Genomic DNA, 22,064 nt, shown 5'->3' on the forward strand with positions numbered 1-22,064 from the left:
TCTGTACATTGGCACCTGAAAATATGAAGTCAATGTTAAAACAGAAATGAACTTACAGCAAAAACGTCAGGCCATTCAAAATGAAATAAAAGATCTCATATTTTGATAGGTCTTTTGACGATCGAAATATCAAACAGCCAGATTCAGGATGTAAGATCAACGAGTCGCAAGCTCAGAGTAAATCCGTTCGGACATTGCTGCGCACAGGTTAAGAATATAAAAACACCTATACTGACCAACTGTCTACAGGAACTCTTTTCTCATATCGCGCTTCCAGCACTGTTGGTGTAAGGCCATCTTCGTCTAATTTTCCTTGACTACGATTTCCTCTCCCGTGTTCTCGTCGCCGGCGTCAACTTGGGCCAGAAGTTCGTCTTGATATGGCGTAATTTCGCTATAAATTACATCGTAATCTTCATCGTTCCCTCTTCGACATCTTCGTCCTCGGGGTTACCGGACATATCTGAAAATTTGCTCATATCTGAATCGCTAGACATGTTTCCTTCGAAGCTCGCTCACTTCCCAACAAGGCAATTTGACAACGCAAACAAACCCGTGGCAACAAAGTGACGTCACGGTTTGGTGAATTTGGAAAAATCTCGGCCCATTCTCCTGACCATTTTTTAGGGTAAAATAGCACGACTTTGAAGGCTTGTAAAATCGTCATTTTTAAGCCTAGAGTTATCAAACTTCGGAAACCTGCATTTTTTAAGGTAACCTTTAAAACTAAATAAAAACAATTTTCGGTTCATAGGCACTTTAATAATGAATTAACGCTGAAATTTCGCGCCAAACCTAAGGAGTAACTCGCCACCCATGATATTAGATGTAAAAACTACTCCTCCACACAGTTCAATGTTTATTAAAGAAATGAAGTTAGGCTTTTGATGTAATTTTATTAATCAATGCGCTGATTACATTTTTAAAATAACTATATATTACAATATTTGGCTATAAAGTTTAAAAAATTTCTTTTGCAAATAAATATTTTTATCTACAGCCTTTCGAGACGTAAACTATATCTCCGTGGCATTTCTAATAGCAAGGCTTGATAGCAAAGTCTCAAAGGCCCACCTGGTCCAACCTGGCTACTGACTGTATTTCAGTGTTGAGAGCTTAGAATCCAGCTTCACTCTCGTCATCCATGTTCTACTTTCGATGTAATTTTATTTGTTAATGATGTCGTGAAAAAAAAATTTTCTCCTGCTCTTCCTCTTTTGAAATAATTATTCTCCTGATATCGGGAAGAAACACTTATTCTATCTCAAAATTCTTAACCGCACATTGCGACTAAAACCTTAACGAACCAAACCTTAAGATCGATTGCAACTATCGTTAACTTTTAACAAAACAGGTTTCGTTTTCAGGATCAAAAAATTATGTACAAGCACGATTCCCTTATAAATTTTTGATCCTGAAGACGAAATCTGTTTTGTTGATATATGACAGGATCAAGAAACAATTTTTTTCTCTAACATCATTAACTTTAATATATGGCGAGTCAACGAAGAATCGCGCCAAAGAGGCAAGGGAACTGGGACGATTACGACAAACGCAGAGAGAAATAAATATTTTGGCGTTGTCAGGTCTTCTCCGTACCCCTCGCCGATGTTTCTCCCCCCTCTCGCTTAATTCTTTAGTTATGATAAGAACACAAACTAGAGAAACTTCAAGAGTCCAGCTTTTTCAATGACTATGAGACCAGTTTAAAGAGCGTAGTTGATAATGGCTAGCCCCAGTCCTTCCTTGGCTTCCCCGTCATAGTCTCCGTTGACAAATTTCTCGTACACAGGCCAGCTCCGGTGATAGATGACCGCTATTTTGTTTGTCCTGAACATGTCTTTGCCGGCGATTATGAAGGCCAGTTCTTTCAACAAGTAGTATACTCCTTCTTGGACGCTTTCGTCGTCTTCGAGCTCAGAGCCTGAGGATTCTGTTGTATAAAATAAAATTAAAAAATTCATATGTTAAGACTGAGCTTAGCAGTGAGTATCGTCTAATAAACCTCTCGTTGTTGAAAAGACCGTAGCTGGGTTCAATGCAGTCGACACAAAGGAAGGTGGACTGTAATGCTGGAGGGACCGGTGGGATTGTCAAGGATTCATTAAATCTAAATTATGCATTCCGTTCCTTTAGGCAATAGCAAAAAGTACGGCAGGTTAAAAATTGAGAAGAAAACGACAACAGTTTTGAGTTTGATAGACTGTTCACAGGCCCCCTATTTTTCCGTGGGATTCTCGAGACGCTTCGATCGAACCGCCGCCATCTTGGTTTGTAAAAGCGAGCGCGATCTGGGGTGAGTGTCTAAACTACCGAGGGGAGCGGGAGTGGGTGTTAGTATAGTGAGGGAGAGGAAGCGAAAAAATAGGGGGACTGTAACAACTTCTCATCGCCTCCCAACCCCTCGGTAGTTTAGACACTCTCCCCAGATCGCGCTCGCTTTTACAAACCAAGATGGCGGCAGCTCCATCGAAGCGTACTGGTCTCGAGAATCCCACGGAAAAATAGGGGGACTGTCAACAGTCTATGAGTTTGAAAACACGTTAACTGAAGCTAAAGATGACAGAAGAGCTGTCGAAACATTTTTTCAAAAATCAAAACTGTTGTCGCTTTTCTCACCACAAAAAAGTATAAGCAAATATTCTAAACTTATCTGACCTGAGTCACTTTCCCCAGAGCATGCGACATTTTTGCCGAGCACTTTGGCGGTGGATCGTACCACATCTTGGCGAAAATTAGAATTGCTGTTGTAGAACTTGATGACGAAGTCTAAAGCTGCAATGTAGGCTTCATGTGTGTCTACCTCTCGTGTCCAGTCCAACATATAAAACTCCCCGGCCATTTGATCACCCTTAGACACCTGCAAACAGATAAGTGCCAGATTACGACAAGTTCGTCCGATTCAATTTAGATAGACCAACACGGTGGGAAGATCGACTGTGGGACAAAGGCCGATCTTTTCATGTTTATTATGCTGCTGTGAGTTTGGTTCGATGAAAATTTTATGTTCGACGTTTGACCCAACGGCCGAGCTTAACCCATCTGGGTCGACCCTAGCTCGTCTGATGTGAAGTTCGACTTATGACCCAGGTCAGTTCATGGAAGTAATCTGATAACGCTTCACTTCGGAGAAAACACACCTGGCCATGATATGATTATGCAAGCACGCGGAACAAATTACATTCATTTCAACCTCAAACCTTGACTCATGAACTTTAGCTGAATGTCAGAAATTGTAGATCAGAAAACAATTAGAGATCCGCATCGATAAACAATCTGCGATTGGGTTTAATTGCGTTTCGCTAAGTACACGACCAAAATAAAAAAAAAATAACACTAATAAAACCAACGATCGGGAAAGACACGTGTCGTTTCCTTTTTGCCCAATGTCCTCACGCGTCTCTCGCTTGGCTCAAAGGAAACCGAAACGACTGCTACGCAGGCTATGTGGAAAGATACTAAGCGCACACACATTTGTAAAAATAAAACATGTGACGCCGATTACAAAAGAAACCAACACGCGGAAAGCTAAGATAGTAGGTATCGGCATCTCTGTGATTTCAAAAATAAAACATTTTACAGAGACTGAAGACGATATATACATTCATTAATATTTTTTTCACTTACCTTTTCAATAGCTCTTCTGCAATGTGACTTAAGCTGGCTGGAGTTTTTCTTAGCTCGCTTTACAGCATCTTTGCTCCCAAGAGCTCTGTACGTGTGTTCAGCAGGCTGCTGCGGTACAACCACAATGATGCGCCTCTTTTCCTTTCCCAAGTAATCTACATAGTCCTCAATGACGCCAGATTTAAAGTACGGATTACCAGGGCTCATTCCAAACAACACCACACCGTTGCTTTCCATCACATCTTGGCCTGTTCGGAAAACGAGGCTGTCTTCAACTTGTGCAAGATTGAGAACCATTTTGATTGTAAAAAGGTTATAATTTCTTACGAGGTCGCAGTCAGCTCAGCTACACAGCTCTCAAGCAATACTCCAGGCCCGGACTCCAGGACGGCTTTTTATGTGACCCGCTGCATAAGAAATCATGTGACAGATCCTGGTACGCTGGAACGGCCGCTGAGACGATGGAATTCCCCGGAACTAATGAAGTAATTGACCGCCATTAAAATAGCCTCTGTGAAATAAAGCTTGGGTCACATGCTACTTTGATTCCGAGAAACATAGGTAGTTAAAATTACAATTGACTGATGGAATTCCCTGGAAGTAAAGTAATTGACCGCGATTGTAAAATAAGGACCAAATTAGGGTTGGGTCACATGCTACTTTGATTCCGAGAAAATTACAAAATTACAATTGACTGATAACTAAATTCCTTTTTCACGGATTCAGATCGCAAGCAAAGCAGTTTTAGAACAGATATGTCAAGGCATTTATAGCTATTTGAGAGAAAATATCGTCATAATTGAATAGTTTAATCCATTTTACACTCCGAAAATTAGACGACATTTTTCTTTATTTGGCACTGTATGTTTTCGGTAGTCAGCTTTTGAAAGCGAATTAGCAAACGACTAAATAATCGTATAAATATATCGATCATGTTAAACTAGCTTAATTCGTCAGGCTTTCTAAACTAACAAAATTAATAATAAAATAATAATAACATGCATTGAACACAGTATCTTTTAACATTAAACGCACCATCAAATTAAACATAACTTGATCTTGTTAAATTCACTCTTGCAGGCTTAAAAAACAAAAATATTTTCGCTGTCATTGCGTATTTTTTAATAACTTAATTACCGCGTGACTGAAATTTGCGATTTCGGAGAATCAAGGATTACTAAAATGACGTCAGCATAGTGACGCGACTCCTTGTGCGTCATTTACGAAAGTAATTTTGAAATGAGGGAAAATTCCCTACCACGTGCAGTGAGCCTACGGAGTTTTCAGTTTATATCCGGCCGTTGATTTAGCCCCTTTTATCATATGATTTCTGGGAATTCCCGGAACAACTTGTTTAAAGTTTGAGTTTGTGACATTTCGTAATTTCAGTTTCTTCCAGTGATTTGAGGAGGACGCTTCATACTGTTGCCTTCTAATCAACTTCCACGATGATCGCTGGTCTTGTTATCGCTTCCATTGCGATCTTATTGATTTCAATACTGTGGACTTACAAAAGATTCACCGAGGTTAGTATCTTCCTTTCTTTCTTTCAAAGTTCTAAAAGTTTTAAATGCGGAACATTTTTTAAATATAAACTGGAGTCGTTTTTACCAGTCGAGAAAATGTGAAAATCGCGATATTAAAACCAAAAGTACGCGACATATTTTCTTACTGAGAAGTTAAGATTGCGCAATTTTATTGCAACATCTTCGGTTCGTCCACAGGCGGCCCAAGCTCAAGCTGTAAGCGATGATCATCTTGTGTAATAGCGGTCACGGCGTAAATATATGAAGAGTTTGTATGGGAATATTAACGATCGGATTTATTTTAGGAGGTACAAATACTGAAAAGTTCTTAATAATAATGACAGACCTTGATTCTAAGGTGTATTTCCTCTTGTCTTTTTGCCATTTTGTTCTGATTTGAGGCCATTTTAGCGAGTTATCAATTCCTAGGTTTCCCACTCCTAAGAGAAAGACAAGGCGTCACAGTCCGTTTCGGAAGGCACCTTCCGAGAAGCGAAAAATCCCAGTACAAACTGATCAAGCAGCCACAAATCCAACGCAGAATCCCAGCACAAATGTCTTAGTTTCATTTCAGTTAAATAGCAACCCAATCCGGGCCCTGCAGCCGACGCCAAGCGGTAGTTTAGTTTCAATAATTCCAGAGGAAAACACAATTTTTGTCTCGATTAGCCTCGATTGGTAACCCTTCCTTCTTTACAAACTAATACTATGAAAGCCTCACGAGAGAAGCACACCGTCAGTTGGCATCATCAGTTTTTTATTTGAAATGGGCATAAATTTATTTTCATAAAGCTCGCACGGTTTTCCTCTGAGTTCTCCAAATGTCATAGATTTGTAAACACTTCCGGGCGTAAATTCGAGACAATGGTCTCCTGTCGATTTGACTTGGGGCTCAAAACAAAAATTATGTTTTCAACCAGCCTGGTTTTCAACGGTCGTGTGTCGTGGTGAAGGTGTACACTAGTCTGAAATGTCAGCCGTCTCCTCCCCCTAGCCCTCAGCCGTCTCCTCCCCCTAGCCCTCAGCCATCTCCTCCCCCTAGTCCCCAGTGGGTTAGGGGGAGGAGACGGCTGACATTTCAGACTAGTGTACACGGGTCTTTACACTGTTGAGATCTGGGATTATTGAAACTAAACTACCGCTTGGCGTCGGCTGCAGGGCCCGGATTGCGTTGCTATTTAACTGAAATGAAACTAGGACATTTGTGCTGGGATTCTGCGTTGGATTTGTGGCTGCTCGATCAGTTTGAGCTGGGACTTTTCGCTTCTCGGAAGGGGCCTTCCGAAACGGACTGTGACGCCTTGTCTTTCTCTTAGGAGTGGGAAACCTAGGAATTGATAACTCGCTAAAATGGCCTCAAATCAGAACAAAAAGACAAGAGGAAATACACCTTAGAATCAAGGTCTGTCATTATTATTAAGAACTTTCCAGTATTTGTACCTCCTAAATCCGATCGTAAATATTCCCATACAAACTTTTTGCCGTGACCGCTTATTCACGCAAGACGATCATCCCTCGCAGCTGAGCTTGGGGCACCTGTGGTTCGTCACGCAATCGGCAGTGATTCGTGATCTGCCGATCGTTAAGAAAAAAGTCCTTTTTTAGTTTCTCTGTTTTATCTTTACAGTATTTTATGTTTGACAGCAGCTTAATAAAAGTTATTGGTATTAGTTTTCCTTTGATTTTAAACTCAATATAGCGTTTAGTCGCGTTTATACTTTTTGGTTTAAGACAAATTTTGGGAGCGTACCGCTAAATATGATTGTTCATACTTTGATCGGTTGCAATCTTCAAGTAAACCAGAAATGAAAAAAATCAAGCAATTTCTTTGAAGAAGAAAAAGTTGCTGAAAGGACACCAAATTCGTTTCCGGTTAAGTTCGAGTATAAGACGACCGTACTAGCCTTTTCGGTCACGCAGCCGTTACATATATTTGGGTCACGCTCCGCGTGACGACTGCTGGAGGGAATTTAGAACATCTCCCTTCACGGGAACAAGAGAAGAGAGGAAATATGTTTACTTTTTTCTGTGGTCGCTTATGGACATCAACTTTAGAGTGAATATATGAAATATTATATATTGTAGGTTTATTACTGGAAAAATGATTCTGGTGAAGTGCTGAAAGGAACTGCATTTAAAACGTTTTCACCCACGCTAATAGCACTGAAAGATGACAGCCTCAAGAAATTCGGAATGTATTTGCTTCGATTTTTACCTGGACCTCCAAAGCTGTAAGTAAAAGGGTTTCCATGATTTTCCATTGCTTTTAGTGATATTTATGTTGCAATTTCACCTTTTTTCTTTTCATGCCTTTATATCAGTTCTTAAATAAACGCCTCCTTCTTACCCAGTCCACTTTATCACTCGTTATATTTTACAATCATCATATCAGTAATCCAGAATCAAAGTTGAACATTTCGTAGAATACAAGAAAACCAGTTTCTTTTCTTCCAAGTCGCATCTTTATAAAATGTTCAGTACGCGTACAAAGTGCAGCCGCTATTGACGCTATGTGAACAGCTTGTTGAATTTTTAATTGATTGTCTTATTTTTAAACAGTATGTCGTTGTTCAGCGCAAATGTTGTTAATATTACAAAAAAAAACGGTCTGGTTGGCCATGATTTGGGAAAAATCAAATAATCGCCCCCTCCTATAATAGTAATAGTAATAATCAGGGATTAGGGAGTGCGTTCGATTATCTCGATCCCAGGCTCTCTCTGTCCTTTGCCAAGTTGGTGATGATGTCATCCGTCCCTGCAAAATCTGTGGGGCTTGCCTGACAGGCGTCCCAAGATCCATTCATTATCCAAAAGCAATTAGGAGTCATTCTTTCTGCGTCGAACGCAATTTAACAATTTGTATTGCGCATGCTCTATATTTACATATTCACATGTAGATTACAATGCCTTGATGAGTTACTCCCATTACTTTAGACATAACGAACACTATTCATAACACTCAATGCATTTGGGGGTATTGCTGTACATTAGGAGGTAGGGCTTTTTCAGCGTCTGCCCCTAAGACTTGGAATACCCTGCCGGCAAACATTTAAAGTTAAACTGACTTCAAAACCTTCAAAACCACGTTAAAGACTTATTATTTTAGAGAGGAGTTCAGTAGTATGTCATAGAAGTTTGGTTAGTAGCTTTTCCTTTCTTTATAAGTATTTATAAGATGGATATATTGTAATATTGTTAGGGTTTCAATTCTTGTATAGTCGTCATTTATTATTTATTAGATTATTATGTATAATTTTATTTCTGTGATGCGCTTTTGATCATATTTAGATGTAAAAAACGCAGTATAAGCATTAAACATTATTATTGTTATTATTATTATAATTATAATCATTATCATTATTATTATTATTATTACTATTATTATTATTATTATTACTTAAAGTTACAATAAACTCATCAGTTTCCGCGTGGCTCCTTCCCAGATGTTTGGAAAGGGCCCCACGTGTCAATCCATTATTTAAGAAACACGGACTTGACTTAGTTTTCAAAAACCGTTCGTTCAGTCAACAAATCAAGACTGGCTCAAAGAGTGGAAGCTGATGAAATTCAGTGGCATCTGAGAAACATCATATTTTTACAGTGTTGCTAGCAGTCCACCTAACGTGAACACCGCGAATGAATATGGATAACAAACAAGTAACCCTATGGGTGCTTCCTTATCTTAGTCCCGCAATTTGAAATAAGCGCCCCGGGGGGGGGGGGGGGGGGCTTATTCGAGGATTTACTGTCTTTGACGTATTTACATTATTCCTGTAGTGGTACCTTGACCTGACACGTAAGTCACTTTTTTCGCATTCATACCACGCCGTATCCGATGGGAAGCTAGTCCACAGGGGGCGGGGGGGGGGTACTCTCATATAAAAGTGACGGGGGTAATCGTCGTATCTTTTAGGGGTTGTTGTGAAACATATGCTTGCATAATTAGGTGATAGATACAAATAAATAGAGATTGATTGTTACAAGGAATAAACGGCAAATTGGGAAGAATCGGGTGGGAATATCCGGTAACGTGGGTAAATACGTTAACCGGCTCGTGTCATGAATACAAGGTGTAACAGACATTTAATTGCACTAGTGTGGGTTAAATAGAACCGTGATGGACTTGTAATCTACAAAATAAAGCCCTTGGAAAATCTCGGATATACGTAAAGGGGACTACTGTACTTCCAGAAAAAGCAGATAAGTAGGATCAATATTGTAAGTGTAGATCAGATTGCGAGATTGAAAGAGTGTACATCAGATTGTAGATAAAAGAACGTGGAACGATAAAGTCCTCAGTTTTGTTGAACCACCGTCACTTTTATATAGGAGTCCCTCCCCAAAGGTCGTCTGCTAAAATATATTTTTGCCAGTACTATATGAACAGTACCTAGTACCCATCAGGATTTACTTGTTTTTGTTTACTTTCAATGCAGCATCATTACAGATCCACAAGTTGCAGTCAAGTTTATGGCAAAACAGCACAGATATGAGCGAATGAAAGACTTCAGACTGGGGTGTGTGTTTAGCAGGCTCTTTGGTCATGCAGCTGGAACAGCCAGTGGTGAGGCACACAAGCGGATACGCAGTACTTTTGATGGATGTTACAGTACAGAGAGTGTGGCACAGACAGTGAACATGATGGAAGAAGAATGCAAACAGTACTTACGGAAGATCGTGGAAGACAGAAAGGTTACCATTCACCCAGTGATGAGCAATGTTAACACGTGTGTTATGACTTCAATTTACTTACTGCATCAAGAATGAACAAATGAACGAACGAACGAACGAACGAACGGACAACTGAATGAATGAATGAATGAACGAACGAACGAACGAACGAACGAACGAACGAATGAATGAATGAATGACTGAATGAATGAATGAATGAATGAATGAATGAATGAATGAATGAATGAATGAATGAATGAATGAATGAATGAATGAATGAATGAATGAATGAATGAATGAATGAATGAACGAACGAACGAACGAACGAATAAATGAATGAATGAACTGATTGACAGATCGGTAGATTGATTGTTCGATGGATTAGTTGATCGATTGATTGGTTGATTGATTGATTGATTGATTGATTGATTGATTGATTGATTGATTGACAGATTGATTGATTTGCTGGCCAACTGACATACTAAAGTCTTGCTGTATTATGTTAACCCTGGAATATCTGGTGGAATAATAATAATAATAATAATAATAATAATAATAATAATAATAATAATTTAAAAGCTTATAAGGCGAAAATATCTAAATAAATATATTCAAATGAATGAGTATATTCAAGTGGAACGGTGAAATGGTTAATTCTAATTGCCCTGGTTGTGCCCAATCACAGCACATTTATAAAATCCTCACCAGTTTCCACCCTTCTTTTCATCTCAGGGTATTTTGACTATGGACGACTTGATTCTCTTGACGTTTAGAATGTTGATGAAATTCACCTACGGGAGAGACATCACTGAAGATGAGCTGCAGGAGTTGATAGATCTCAGAGCATTAGTGGGTTGTCTTATCGCCGATACTTTTACAAACCCTTTCATCAAGTTCCCGCTTTATAAATACATGCCCACAAGCACGAACTGCAGAATGGCAGAGTTTGAACAACGATGGCTACAGTTTAACAAACGGTAAGACGCCTTGTTTTATATGAGTGATTTTATGTAACGTTTAAAAAACGGACAGGAGTGTTTTATTGGGATTTAAAACCACGAGGCCCAGCCGAGTAGGATTTAGACCCGATAAAGCACATGCTCCGAGTTTTTCAAAAACATTCCTGGAAAAGCGTGTGTCAATAGAGTTCATGACAATTATGCCTTAGTGAACGTTGAAAATTAGCATACAAGAAAAACATTAAACACCGCATACTAATAAGGAGGAGGTTTATCGATATAAAAGTATTATCGACCATTTGATAGGTCAGTGGGCTTATGAATTATTAATGAGTTTTTGAAGGATGATAGAAAGACTAGGTAAAGAGACACAATTTTCCAACTTTTCGTTGAATCTGAACTAGAAACTATGGAAGCCCCTTGTTGACTTACAGTTACAGATCTTCCCCTCTCAAAAGCTCTATTTCTCTGGATCCTACCTGCAGCTACATTGTTTTTTTTTTAGGGTTGGGATCATCGTTCTGTTGTTCGTTCTTTTGTCCTCTCGACCAACCATGTAAGACTTTCAAACGTGCAGGTTGCCCCCGACAGTTAAAGTAGAGGCAACATATGAAGGGGTAGATATCGATATCACCCCTAGCTGTTCATTCGGATTGAAAACTGTGTTCCGGAAAAAAACAGTTCCGTCATTAGTAAAATAATAACCTAGTTCTCTTTTCGTTTAAGTTCTGTGCCCATGAAATTTTACATACAATTTTGAACTATGCTATAGCAGTCATTTTTACTTCGCACTTTCGGAAATGCTTCTAATGTATTACGGACACTTGGTCACGTCCCTAAGGTGTCCACAAAAGGGGGGTCCAGATGTAGTTAAGATTGCCCCCCCCCCCCTGCATGGAATTTATTTACTAATGACAGCAGGAGCCCTGATGACAGCCAAAACTCGTTTGTCTTTGCTCCTGTGCTTGTCCTCTAGAATCTGTATTTGCCTTTGAATTTGAATTGTTGTGTTACTTTGCTTGTCATATTTACAGATTAGTGACTAATGATGTGATTCTTTTCATTTTAATTTCTTTCAGGTTTCATAATCGTTTCAGTGAGGGGAAGATGCGAGACACAACCTGTGCTTTTTACAAGATCCAACAAAATCTTGCCAAAAATCCAGGCATTCTATCAGAAGACGAGGTAATCTTCCTTTGGATTTTAGATGTTAAGATTTATAGCTCATCGCTGATGAAACCGAACTTTTGGGTTCGGCTGCCCGCATCGACTATGTTGCTTCTCCTAAGCGATGTCAAATATTGTTTCAAGGCATTTACTTCTCAGGGTATTATCAAAGGAAACCTCCTCTCTTGAAATAAATTAACGTTAAATTGTTGAAAATACAATCTTATTTCAAATTTCGTTGGAAAACATGGAAATAATATTTCTGTGTCGGACAAGACAGAATTTTATTATCGCCTATTTTTCATTTTAAATTTCCCGGGCGCCGCCATCTTGGATTTCATGACGTAATACGGTTGCTCAATTATTTCAAACAAAAGAACTTCTGGAATTTAAAACCAAAAATAGGAGATAACCATATTTAATGTTTTAGCACACTTAAATGTCACTTCTATTTTTTAAACTAAAATATAGAATTTAGACACTATTTCCGACAATTTACCGTCAATTGTTGTCGGAGTGGAGGTTCCCTTTAAAGCAAGGCCAAAGAGTTACAAAAAGAGTTACACAAAAGGCAGGGGTGGGGTGGACTCAAACAAAGATCACCCAAAGCACCACGCGAGGTTTGATTCTAACTTAGTAGGCGTTTGTTCCCTACATGTTTAGTAGCCTTGTGTCCACGAGAACAGCCAAAAATAAGGAAGGAGAGCCTGTTGACAGACTGTAGCAATTTAGGGATGTTAGGAACATGTTGTTCGATATCAGACAAGTGTCGCCTCCCAGCAGTGTTGTGAATTATTCGTACCACCGAGATACGCCTGGGTAAAGGGAATCTTGTTCAGATTATTAAGCTCCTTTCTTTTTAATTAACATACAACACCACACAAAATACAACACAACACTCTAATGTAAGAGCCAACAGAAAATCTCACAGTGTTCGCTCGTAGCGAATATGGTAATGACAGTGTATTTATATACTGTACCGTGCATATCACATAGTCTCATGTCAGTTTACAATTCTTCCTTGGAGAGTGAGATCGGACGTCAGCATGTAAAGGCGCCACTGGCAGGCGCTATCAGTCCATATTTTGATCTCACCCACCCACCCAACCCACGCCTGAATGTGAAAGACAGATGAAATCAGAGATAGAGATAGACCACCACCCCGGGGACTACGTCCCCTACTCTTTTCGAACAGTGTGTGGGTTTAGTTGTTAAAGACTTCTGTTTTGTTTAGTTCCAGGAAACTCTCGAGGAGGCATCCCTTGCCAACGTTGATATCACGTGTGGAGCCACTGCCTGGCTTCTGTTTCACGTGGCTCTTCATCAAGGAGTACAGAAGGAACTTAACGTTGAGATCACGGATTGCACTTCAGGAGTAAGTGATAGTTATATTGTTACAATTTTACAATTTTATTATTATTACTATATTAAGATATTGCTGCATGTTTTACGTAGCGCTGAGAATGAACGGTGATAGTTCTAGAATTTGCTTCAAACTCAAAACCAAGGAAAACGTGGCAATTTTGTTGTTTTGTTCTAATGTTATCATAAACGGATTTGGTGCAGTTTGTGATAATGAAAAAATTATCCCAGACTTTAAGTTGTTTTTAATCAAGGAAAAAAAAGAGTCATTTCAGGAAATAGAATTATTTTCGTCAGAGTAACCAGCCTAATACTTGGAATTATGATATGCCTGCATAATGGCTCTAAACGCAGAGACCGATACAACGTTGAATGATTTTAAATGGCTCTGTACTATATTTAGGCTGGCCAAATTAACCAGCCTTCTTCATTCAGGTACAACGTATACCAGCAGGGTTATCGTCCACGGTTGCTTGCTTGAATAGTCAATAGTCATTTGGTGCGTGTAATACTAAGAGGACCCTGGGACGAGGCCTCTTTGTCTCACGGTGTATCCTGGCAACAAACTGAAGAGTTTTACTCTCTAACATTATCGTCAGTACCAGTTTCTCCGGTTGGTAACCGGTTGACATCAATGTCTTACATTTTTGATCGAGTTTTGTCAGAAATGATAAGAACTTTATCACGGAATTATTCTTCCAAAATTAAATGCGTCATAACTGTTTTGGTTTTAATGTTTTCCCGTTTCGATAAAACTCTACTGACTTACAAATTTGTTTGCCCCATTAGCTTTCAGGACCGTTAAGCTTAGACGTTCTCAGCAAAATGGACTTTCTTGGTAAGGTGGTGAAAGAATCAGCCAGGAAACGACCTGTAATGGTAATCAGTACTCCGGAATATGTCCCTTGTCCAATGGTGATCGGGGATTTTCACAGTCCCTCGGGGGTAAGCTAATACAGAGATTTAGAATGACCACGTGACCGTGTTTATCCTATATTTGTCGCTCACTGGATGAACTATCTTCCGTTGTGCGTCGTTCAAGACGTACAATGGAAGATAGTTCGTCCAGTGGATAATGCGTCTTGTGCCCGTCTTTATACTAGAAACGCATAACCAGACGAACAACGAATGTTTGCCCAAGTTCGCCAGACGGATAATGCGTCCTTTAGTATAAAAACGGCCATTGAGTAGTTTTGCGTTAACATCAAATGCCAGAATTATTTTGCACTATTCTCATCTATGTAATTATTTTTTCAAGACAACATAAATAAACGCAAATCTTACGTTTACCATTCTCTGTAAACACGATTGTGAATTAAATCTCTCTATTTTACCGCACAAGTAGTGTAATTAAACTGGGAAAGATAGTGCTTAACTATGGAAATGGGCCCATTGTTTAACCAATAATCTAAGATTTTTGTCCTCGATAGTAATTTTTTTAGTAAATGTCTTGCTGAATCACTGTTTGGATTTATATTCAAGCGCTTTCAAATTTAAGTGAGTATCAGTTATGATGCGACAAATTAACTTTTTTTTATTGAGCAGTTTATACAACTAGTCTAAACAGATATTTTGCTGAATTAAAAATTAATAAGGCTATTTCATTTTTAGAATTAATTTCACTTTTTATTTTATTTTCTGTTAGGTGGAAGTTTCTGTTGACAACAGCGCGGTAAATAGCGACACAGGAGTCTGGGGCGATACTGACACTTTCAATCCTCGACGATTTGACAACGAAACGCCGAGCATGCGTAAAAGCTTGTGTCGCTTTGGTATCGGCCCGCGAAGGTGTATGGGATACCGGGTGGCTGATACTTTCATGAAAGTTTTACTGGTCTCATTGTTAGAAAACTACACGGTAACCTTGGAAACACAAGTGACGGATGATGATGATAGTGTACCGGTACAGAATGTCGGCCCCTTCTGTTACCCGTGCGTGGAATTTAAAGTGCAAACTGCCCAGTAACACTTTAGCGGTGCGATGCGATAAGAATGTTTTTAAATGTACTTAAACACAGATTTTGATGCGGAATGTCTGTCAAGAATCTTTTTCGGCACTCAAAATATCACACAGTCTAGATTTTACCCTGAAAAAACTTGTACCCAGTAAAACAGGCTGCAACAAATTTAAAATGTGCAGTTAAAGGCAATGTGACAAGAAGTGAGGAAAACAAAACTTTAGCTGTTTAGACACGGAATCGTTAGTTAGTTTATGTCACGTGACTTAAGGTGGTGGGAGTCACGTGACAACAACATAACCTTAAGTCGTTATGTTGTTTATGCAAAGCTAGCACTACTAAAACAGACAAATAAATGAAAATGTCAATTAAACTATTATATTGAGTAAATAAGGATAGTTAATCTGCTAGTACGTAAATACTCCATTGAATAAAAACATATTTCCCTGACCGTGAAGTCAGCCTTGCTCTTTTTTTAGATCCATGGTAAAAGTCCATTGATGTGCCATCCCTTTGCCAACTATTCTCCTGTCCATCGGTAAACAGCGCCCCAGTTGTTCGAAGAGAGGATAACTTTATCCATAGTTAATTGAAGGACTGGTTATGAAACCTTGCCATGAAAACAATAGTGCTGGAATTTATGTTGGAAGGGTCGCGACCCTGCGCATTGATCCTTTGTTTTAACGTTCACACTGCAGTTGAATATTTTAACAAAAACGTTCCGATTGGTCAGTTGCTCCAACACCAGTTGATCAGTTACTCCAAGTTCTATTGTTGTTTGTGCAGGGTTAAGGCCAAAAAGGCAAACAAAAACATATAACAAAGAGGTTTGTCAGGTTTCATAACCATTGCTTTTATTAACTATGTTTTATCCAGTAGATAAATAGCGATCCAGCCGATAAAATGTACTCCAACCAGTACATTTTGTCCACTGGATAGCGACTTATCCGCTCCGCTGGATAAAGTTATCCGCTCCTTGAGCAACTGGAGCTAGGTCCCAGCTGTTCAAAGAGCGGATAACTTTATCCAGTGGACAGAATGAATTGGTTGCCCGTAACCCAATACTGCTAGCGCACATGTCAAAGGCTATCTTCCCGCTCTCTTATGCATGTCCCAAGCCAAACGGTCTTTTGAGAGACGAGCACTCAAGAACGAAGACTGGGGACAAGTCAACAAACGCGGGACTGCTCTGCTCGCACCAACAAAGATGTGTCAACGGTCGTGTGAACGATGTTTTCGAAGAATTCCTCGCGGTCTGTCTACGGTACTTTTAATAATAGTAGTTTTTCTTGTTCTCCGTGCATTTCTAAACGTTCCTTTCGGTGATTCAACACGAGGATCAGGTGAAATTACTATGCTCACGTTCAACATCTGGTATTCTAGTGAAAAGATGGAAGAGAGAATGGCAGCTCTTGGACAGGTCGTGCAAGAACTCGACCCAGATTTTCTGATATTTCAAGAAATCTCGCTAGCCAACCTTCCACTTTTGGAAAAACAACGTTGGTTTTCCAACTATCGCTTAACTCCACCGAAAGTCGAGGCAAGGAAATTAATGACAGTGAGTAAGAGTTGTGCAGCGATCCTAAGCCGGCACAAATATGCTGTAGACAACTGGAAAATCTTCCTGTATAAACGTTTCGCCAAGTATCGCCGGGCGCTTGTCATAGCGGAAATCAAAGATGTTATTCCATCGAAGAGCGTTGATTTGTTGCTTGGTGGTACTCATTTGGCACACGATGTACCCCGAGCCTTGGTCCGAGAAGAACAATTAATGGAGGCAGTGCAAATTCTCACCCCCCACGAAAATGCCTGTCTGTTGGGCGATCTGAACATTTTAGACGAAATAGATGGCGAGCTTGTTTTACCGTCGCCGTGGATTGATGCGTGGCTGTCTGTTCCTGGAAATACACATAGTAATGGATATACTATTTCACAGAACACGTCACCTTTCGCTTCAGTTAGACAGAGGAATGGCTGACAAGTTCAGGACGCCTTGATCGCGTGCTCTGCAAACTGTTAGACTTTGAAGTAAAAGAGGTGCGAGTTGTTGGTAATAAGTTGACCAAATCCGGTATTTTGCCCAGTGATCATTTTGGAGTTTTTACTGTTATCAAGCCTTCTGTAAAAACTGACAAACGAAGGAAGACTTCCCAAACTAAGGATGAAATTTACTTCAAGAGGCCACCAGGCTGGGAAAAGTTGATCAAAAACTGAATGGTTCGGAATGACTTATTCTGTCAGTGAATATTGACCCCCCACCCTCCCCACATAGAAATTAAAACTCACCAAAATAATATTACTCCTGCAACTTTCATGAAAAAGAACAACTTATCATGCTTATTATTCAAGGAAATATGGCAATCCAAGACATAGCCCAATTGCTATGTGATAACTGTCATAATTATGTAGTTTCTGTCAACAATAACAACTTTAATAGCATTCACATTAACAGATGTTGTCACCTACATATGTCTATAAAAACTTAAGAAAAATAAGGAATCTTTACCACAGTGCAGACGGTCCAGTCTTATTTCTTATTAAAAAGTATTTTTAAGCTTGAAGAATAAACTTTCTATTTCTTTCATATCTCTCCCCTTCTCATTCTTTTTTCCTACCTTACTTAGACTTCCCATTCCCACAGCCTAAGTATATAACTCGGGGTTCTTACCCCCTGCCTCCTCTCCAACCCCCCCCCCCCCCACCCCCACCCCCACCCCACGGGCAACACTGGCAATAGGAAAAAAACTGCAACTGGACTCTCTGCTCTTGATCAAACATCTCCAAGATGTCTGAACTAGTAATGTGCACTGTTCTTGCAGAAATATCCACATTTTTATCTTTCCACCCCCATAAAAAGTCATGCACAGTGATTTTGAGAGGAGAGTGTCCAGTGGGGTGGGGAGGTCCATACACGTATGTCCAGAAATGCACCTTACCCTGATTTTGGGTACTTTATATAAGACAGACCTTTTTGTCGTTTTTATATGACTTCATGTTCAACAGAATTATTCGTGTTTTAGTAAGAATTTAGGGTACGGGACACTTTGTCAATGATGTCTATCAAACAGTTCATACATCTCATTTTTGTGCATTTCTGGACATATCTCGGTCCAAACCAAAACCGGCCATCCATGGGTCCATCCATTATGTGGATTTTTCTGTAACTGAACACAAGTGAACTCGACCATTAGCTAGGTGGCCGGGGTCAAGTACAGTCTTGGGGACTGAGCAGGGAAGCTGGGAAACTGTGGATCATTGTATTTCTTAGGTTCTGTGTTTTCTTTATTTCGATCCCTACTCTCCCAGTTCTCCAGTTTGCAACCTCTAGGAAAACCAATTCACACGGATTTGATAAGGGTGCAAGCATGCAGTGATTGAGTGGTTTCTGAATGTTCATGGTGTGCTGGGCAATAGCATAAGGTTGTATTTTTAGACAAAAATAAGTATGATGCTACAGACAGCAAAACATTTATCTTGGCCTATACTGTGCTTGTGATTCAATAATATAAAATGGTTGCAATCATAATATTATTGTCTTATGACCTTAAAATGTGATTTATTAATATTAATGTGACATGCACTAGCTCACACAATTGATACATTGCCAAAAGTATCTGACAAACCCACAAACCCATGCGTGTCAGACTCATAAAGAAATAAAGATTAAACAATAAAATATAAACACGAGTCAGTAAAAGAATGATCAGAACACATTATGTTGATTAGTTTGATGGCAAATATGTGATTTTCAAGCATATCTTAATCAATCATCAGCCATCAGGCACCGAGTATAATGACTGTTATTATGAGCCTGTTTGCGGGAAATATTTCGACTGTAGGAGCGAAATTGCTCCTGCCCTCAGCCATTCTTGAAAAAAACCCATTAAGCCCTGGACATAAGGGAAGTGGTCAAAACTATTATATTTGAACAGGATCCACCAAACCACAAAATAGATGATATTGGTCTCTGCCTGCACCTACCCAGCTCCTCAACCTCAAAAGATCATGGTGTCTTTATTGTATAGCCCCACCCCCTCCCCTTTATCCAGCAGCAAAAAATGACAATTAGATTCAAACCTTACTTTTCTTGTTCATCTAGCAATGCTGACTCTTGCCAGCTGAATATTTCTCTGTCAACCCAAATTTTAAAGACAATAAGATTTTGTCGGTTAAATGATCATGAGTTAGGTGATGTCTTCGATAACCCCCCTACCCCAGACAAGGTGGGTCCTTTTCGAGCAAAACTCGTTATGACCAGTTCTCCATAGCTGGAAACTGGTCGAATCTCAGATGATGCAAGCTGCAGCATTAAGTTAAGCTTTCACATGGATCCTGAACTCCAAAATCATGTATTTGGAAAATATGTTTATTTCGTTTTTATTTTCTTGTTATATTTACATCAGTTTTACTGGTAGTTTTTTGAAGTGTCTATAAAATTTGTAAAATGTTGGGAAAAACTCAACGGGAAAGCTATCTCTATTTACAATATTATTTATTTATTTATTTATTTATTTATTTACCGGGTAGGTCTGTCACTCAATACTCAGCACTTTAGACCACTCTAAAAAAATTAAATAGAAATAAATAAATAAAGTAAAAATAACAATTAATGCAAAAATGTCAAGTAATTAGTTCGTAAAAACTTCATTGTTTTCTGTTACAGTCACTAGGACAACAGTGTTTGACTTCACACCCTTAGGCAACTGATTATAAGCTTCTGCGATGAGTACAGACACTGCAAGTGAGGTGGCCCATACATGCAGAATCTGCTTGTTCCATTTTTCCAGGGTGTTTTTCGTGGATGTCAACACTCCATTCAACTTCTTATTTAGCAATTTCGTAGCATCTTCAACAGTGAAATTGCCATGATATTTCATCGCTCGCGTGACCGAAACACCGAGACACGTGCTAAACATTGTGCACGTATAATCAGTTATAGCACCTCCTTCGGGAAAATACCGAACTTCCATCTCAGTTTTCTGTAGATCGGCTCCAAAACATCTCTGAAGCAACTCAAAACTAAGAATTTCACTCTTCTCCGAGCTGCCACCGGCGTTCGGGCACGTAAACATGCGTTTAGCGCCAGTCGATAAACACATCTTGGACACAGGTTTGAGTTGCTTCAACTCCGTAAACACGACACCAGAGTGAGTTTGCGAGCGAACTTTACGGCGAAGATCAAAAGGGTTTCCGTGTTTAACAACGAAGTTTTCTCCTATGTACATTTGAGCATCTTCTAGTAAAGGATCCTCAATGCTATTTTCTCGCGTCAAAAGTCTTCGATTACGTGACTCAGTTCGTGTAGAAGTTGTTGTCGCGGTGTTCTCCACCGCTATCCCCATTCTCGTTTCGTTTGTGTTTCCTTCTTCGTCGGAAGAATTTCACGAATTTCTTATTCATTTTGCTTGGTGTTTTTGCAGAGCGAAGAAATGGATTTGTCAGCAGAGTTTTATACCAACAGCAATTGTTATTTCTGTCTGTTTACATCAACTATTGCATCATCAACGATTACATCATGACACTGATTTGGAAACCTCGTTCCCAGGATCACTCGCCTTATTTTACGGTTACGTATCAGCCCTGTTTCGACCCGTTTTCTGCTTGGATCTTTGAATCTCTTCTATACGTAAAATACCTCATAAATGATTCACGATTCTTTAAAGTAATATATAGAGTGTACAACCACCTCACCCCCTCCCCCCCCCCCCCCCCCACTCTAACGTAAATTTATAGCCGCCTCAAAACAAGAACTTAATATGGCAGAAATACAAAAGTATGTCCCATTTTAGAGAAGATTACTCCAGACGGTTACGAAAGGAAAACTTGAAATTTAAGGGGAAAAGTCAGGGGGATTTTGGCCTTTTTTGGTGAAAATGGTATAGCATGCACAATATATTCATCTAGCTACAAAATAATTCAAGAAAACCGAAAGAAAGAAATCAACTAATTCTTGAAAGCAACAACTCATCATCAGTCTTTTCTAGCGCATTTTAAATGCGAGCACTCGAAAAGAGTTAGCATAGCGAGTTTCATATTGCATCCCATTTCGAGCCGACAGGCCAGGGTCACCGTCACCAACAGTGTTTAGCACGCTAGGATCGTAATTTAAATACGGTGACTTTTTTTTTGGTTTCTGTTTGATATCCCCTTAAAATTGCCCCTTTATAGAAAGTAATGATTAAAATTGACGTCGGTTTCGATGATAAGACTGATGAGCCTCGAAAATTCCCAAGGAATTCGAAAGTATCACAACCTTTTTTTTCTTTTCTTTCTTTTTCTATTTTATTTATTTATTTATTTATTTATTTATTTTTTGTAAAAAATGTGTACTGGAAGTTTTGCATGGTCGTTACGATTCCATTTATAAATAAAAGAAGAACTTATAATTTGTATGCCTATTGGGCTTTTGCTGGCTTGCTGAAAATTGGGGTTACGGTTTTGTAAAAAAAGTGTAAACTTCATATTTCTTTCGTAAACTGGCCGTTTCTCGAAAGCCCCGAAACTTACCGGTCCCGCTAAGTATATTTTGAAATGTTTTTTCGCCGATTACTAAGTACACATTTTCATAGAATTGTAAGATTTTAAATTTAATATTCAAAGCTTATAAAAATTGACTTCTGTCAACCGAAACAGTTTATCACCAGACACTTACAAACTCAGTGTGTTTGTAAGAATGGTCTTACAGACACACTGTGTTTGTAAGTGTCTGGTGATGAACTGTTTCGGTTGACAGAAGTCAATAAAGCTGCAAAGGTTTAGGATAAAAATTCATCTTCGAAATCGGCTCTCTTGTA

At 39.2% G+C, this 22,064-nt stretch overlaps 4 protein-coding genes and 1 pseudogene across 4 annotated transcripts in view; 3 read left to right on the top strand and 2 right to left on the bottom strand.

Moving 5' to 3' along the window:
• Positions 1-15,488, top strand: part of LOC146452451 (uncharacterized) — a 76,588-nt gene extending 61,100 nt beyond the window's left edge. Inside the window, exon 9 of the transcript XR_014859735.1 lies at positions 15,453-15,488. The gene's annotated coding sequence lies outside the window, so the exon portion shown is untranslated. The remainder of the gene's footprint in view (positions 1-15,452) is intronic.
• LOC146452461 (uncharacterized) lies at positions 1,475-4,052 on the bottom strand. Its single transcript, XM_085097853.1, has 3 exons — positions 3,628-4,052; positions 2,659-2,860; positions 1,475-1,933 (listed from the first exon to the last, which is right to left on the bottom strand). Exons 1-3 carry the CDS (start codon positions 3,922-3,924, stop codon positions 1,707-1,709), a joined length of 726 nt encoding a protein of 241 aa, XP_084953979.1. The 5' UTR covers positions 3,925-4,052; the 3' UTR covers positions 1,475-1,706.
• LOC146452462 (uncharacterized) lies at positions 4,913-15,400 on the top strand. Its single transcript, XM_085097850.1, has 8 exons — positions 4,913-5,153; positions 7,239-7,384; positions 9,590-9,845; positions 10,557-10,801; positions 11,863-11,968; positions 13,185-13,325; positions 14,102-14,257; positions 14,958-15,400. The coding sequence occupies exons 1-8, from the start codon at positions 5,076-5,078 to the stop codon at positions 15,276-15,278; spliced, it is 1,449 nt and encodes a 482-aa protein (XP_084953976.1). The 5' UTR covers positions 4,913-5,075; the 3' UTR covers positions 15,279-15,400.
• An 873-nt stretch (positions 15,489-16,361) lies between the features above and the next one.
• On the top strand, positions 16,362-17,838 carry LOC146452463 (uncharacterized; annotated as a pseudogene).
• A 1,777-nt stretch (positions 17,839-19,615) lies between these two features.
• LOC146452464 (AAC-rich mRNA AAC4 protein-like) lies at positions 19,616-20,810 on the bottom strand. The gene has a single exon (XM_085097857.1). It carries the CDS (start codon positions 20,610-20,612, stop codon positions 19,899-19,901), a length of 714 nt encoding a protein of 237 aa, XP_084953983.1. The 5' UTR covers positions 20,613-20,810; the 3' UTR covers positions 19,616-19,898.
• Between the last annotated feature and the right edge of the window lie 1,254 nt (positions 20,811-22,064).

This window comes from Pavona decussata, unplaced genomic scaffold (assembly GCF_977016875.1).
Source record: "Pavona decussata unplaced genomic scaffold, jaPavDecu1.1 SCAFFOLD_368, whole genome shotgun sequence".
In the NCBI taxonomy this organism is placed as follows: Eukaryota; Metazoa; Cnidaria; class Anthozoa; order Scleractinia; family Agariciidae; genus Pavona; species Pavona decussata.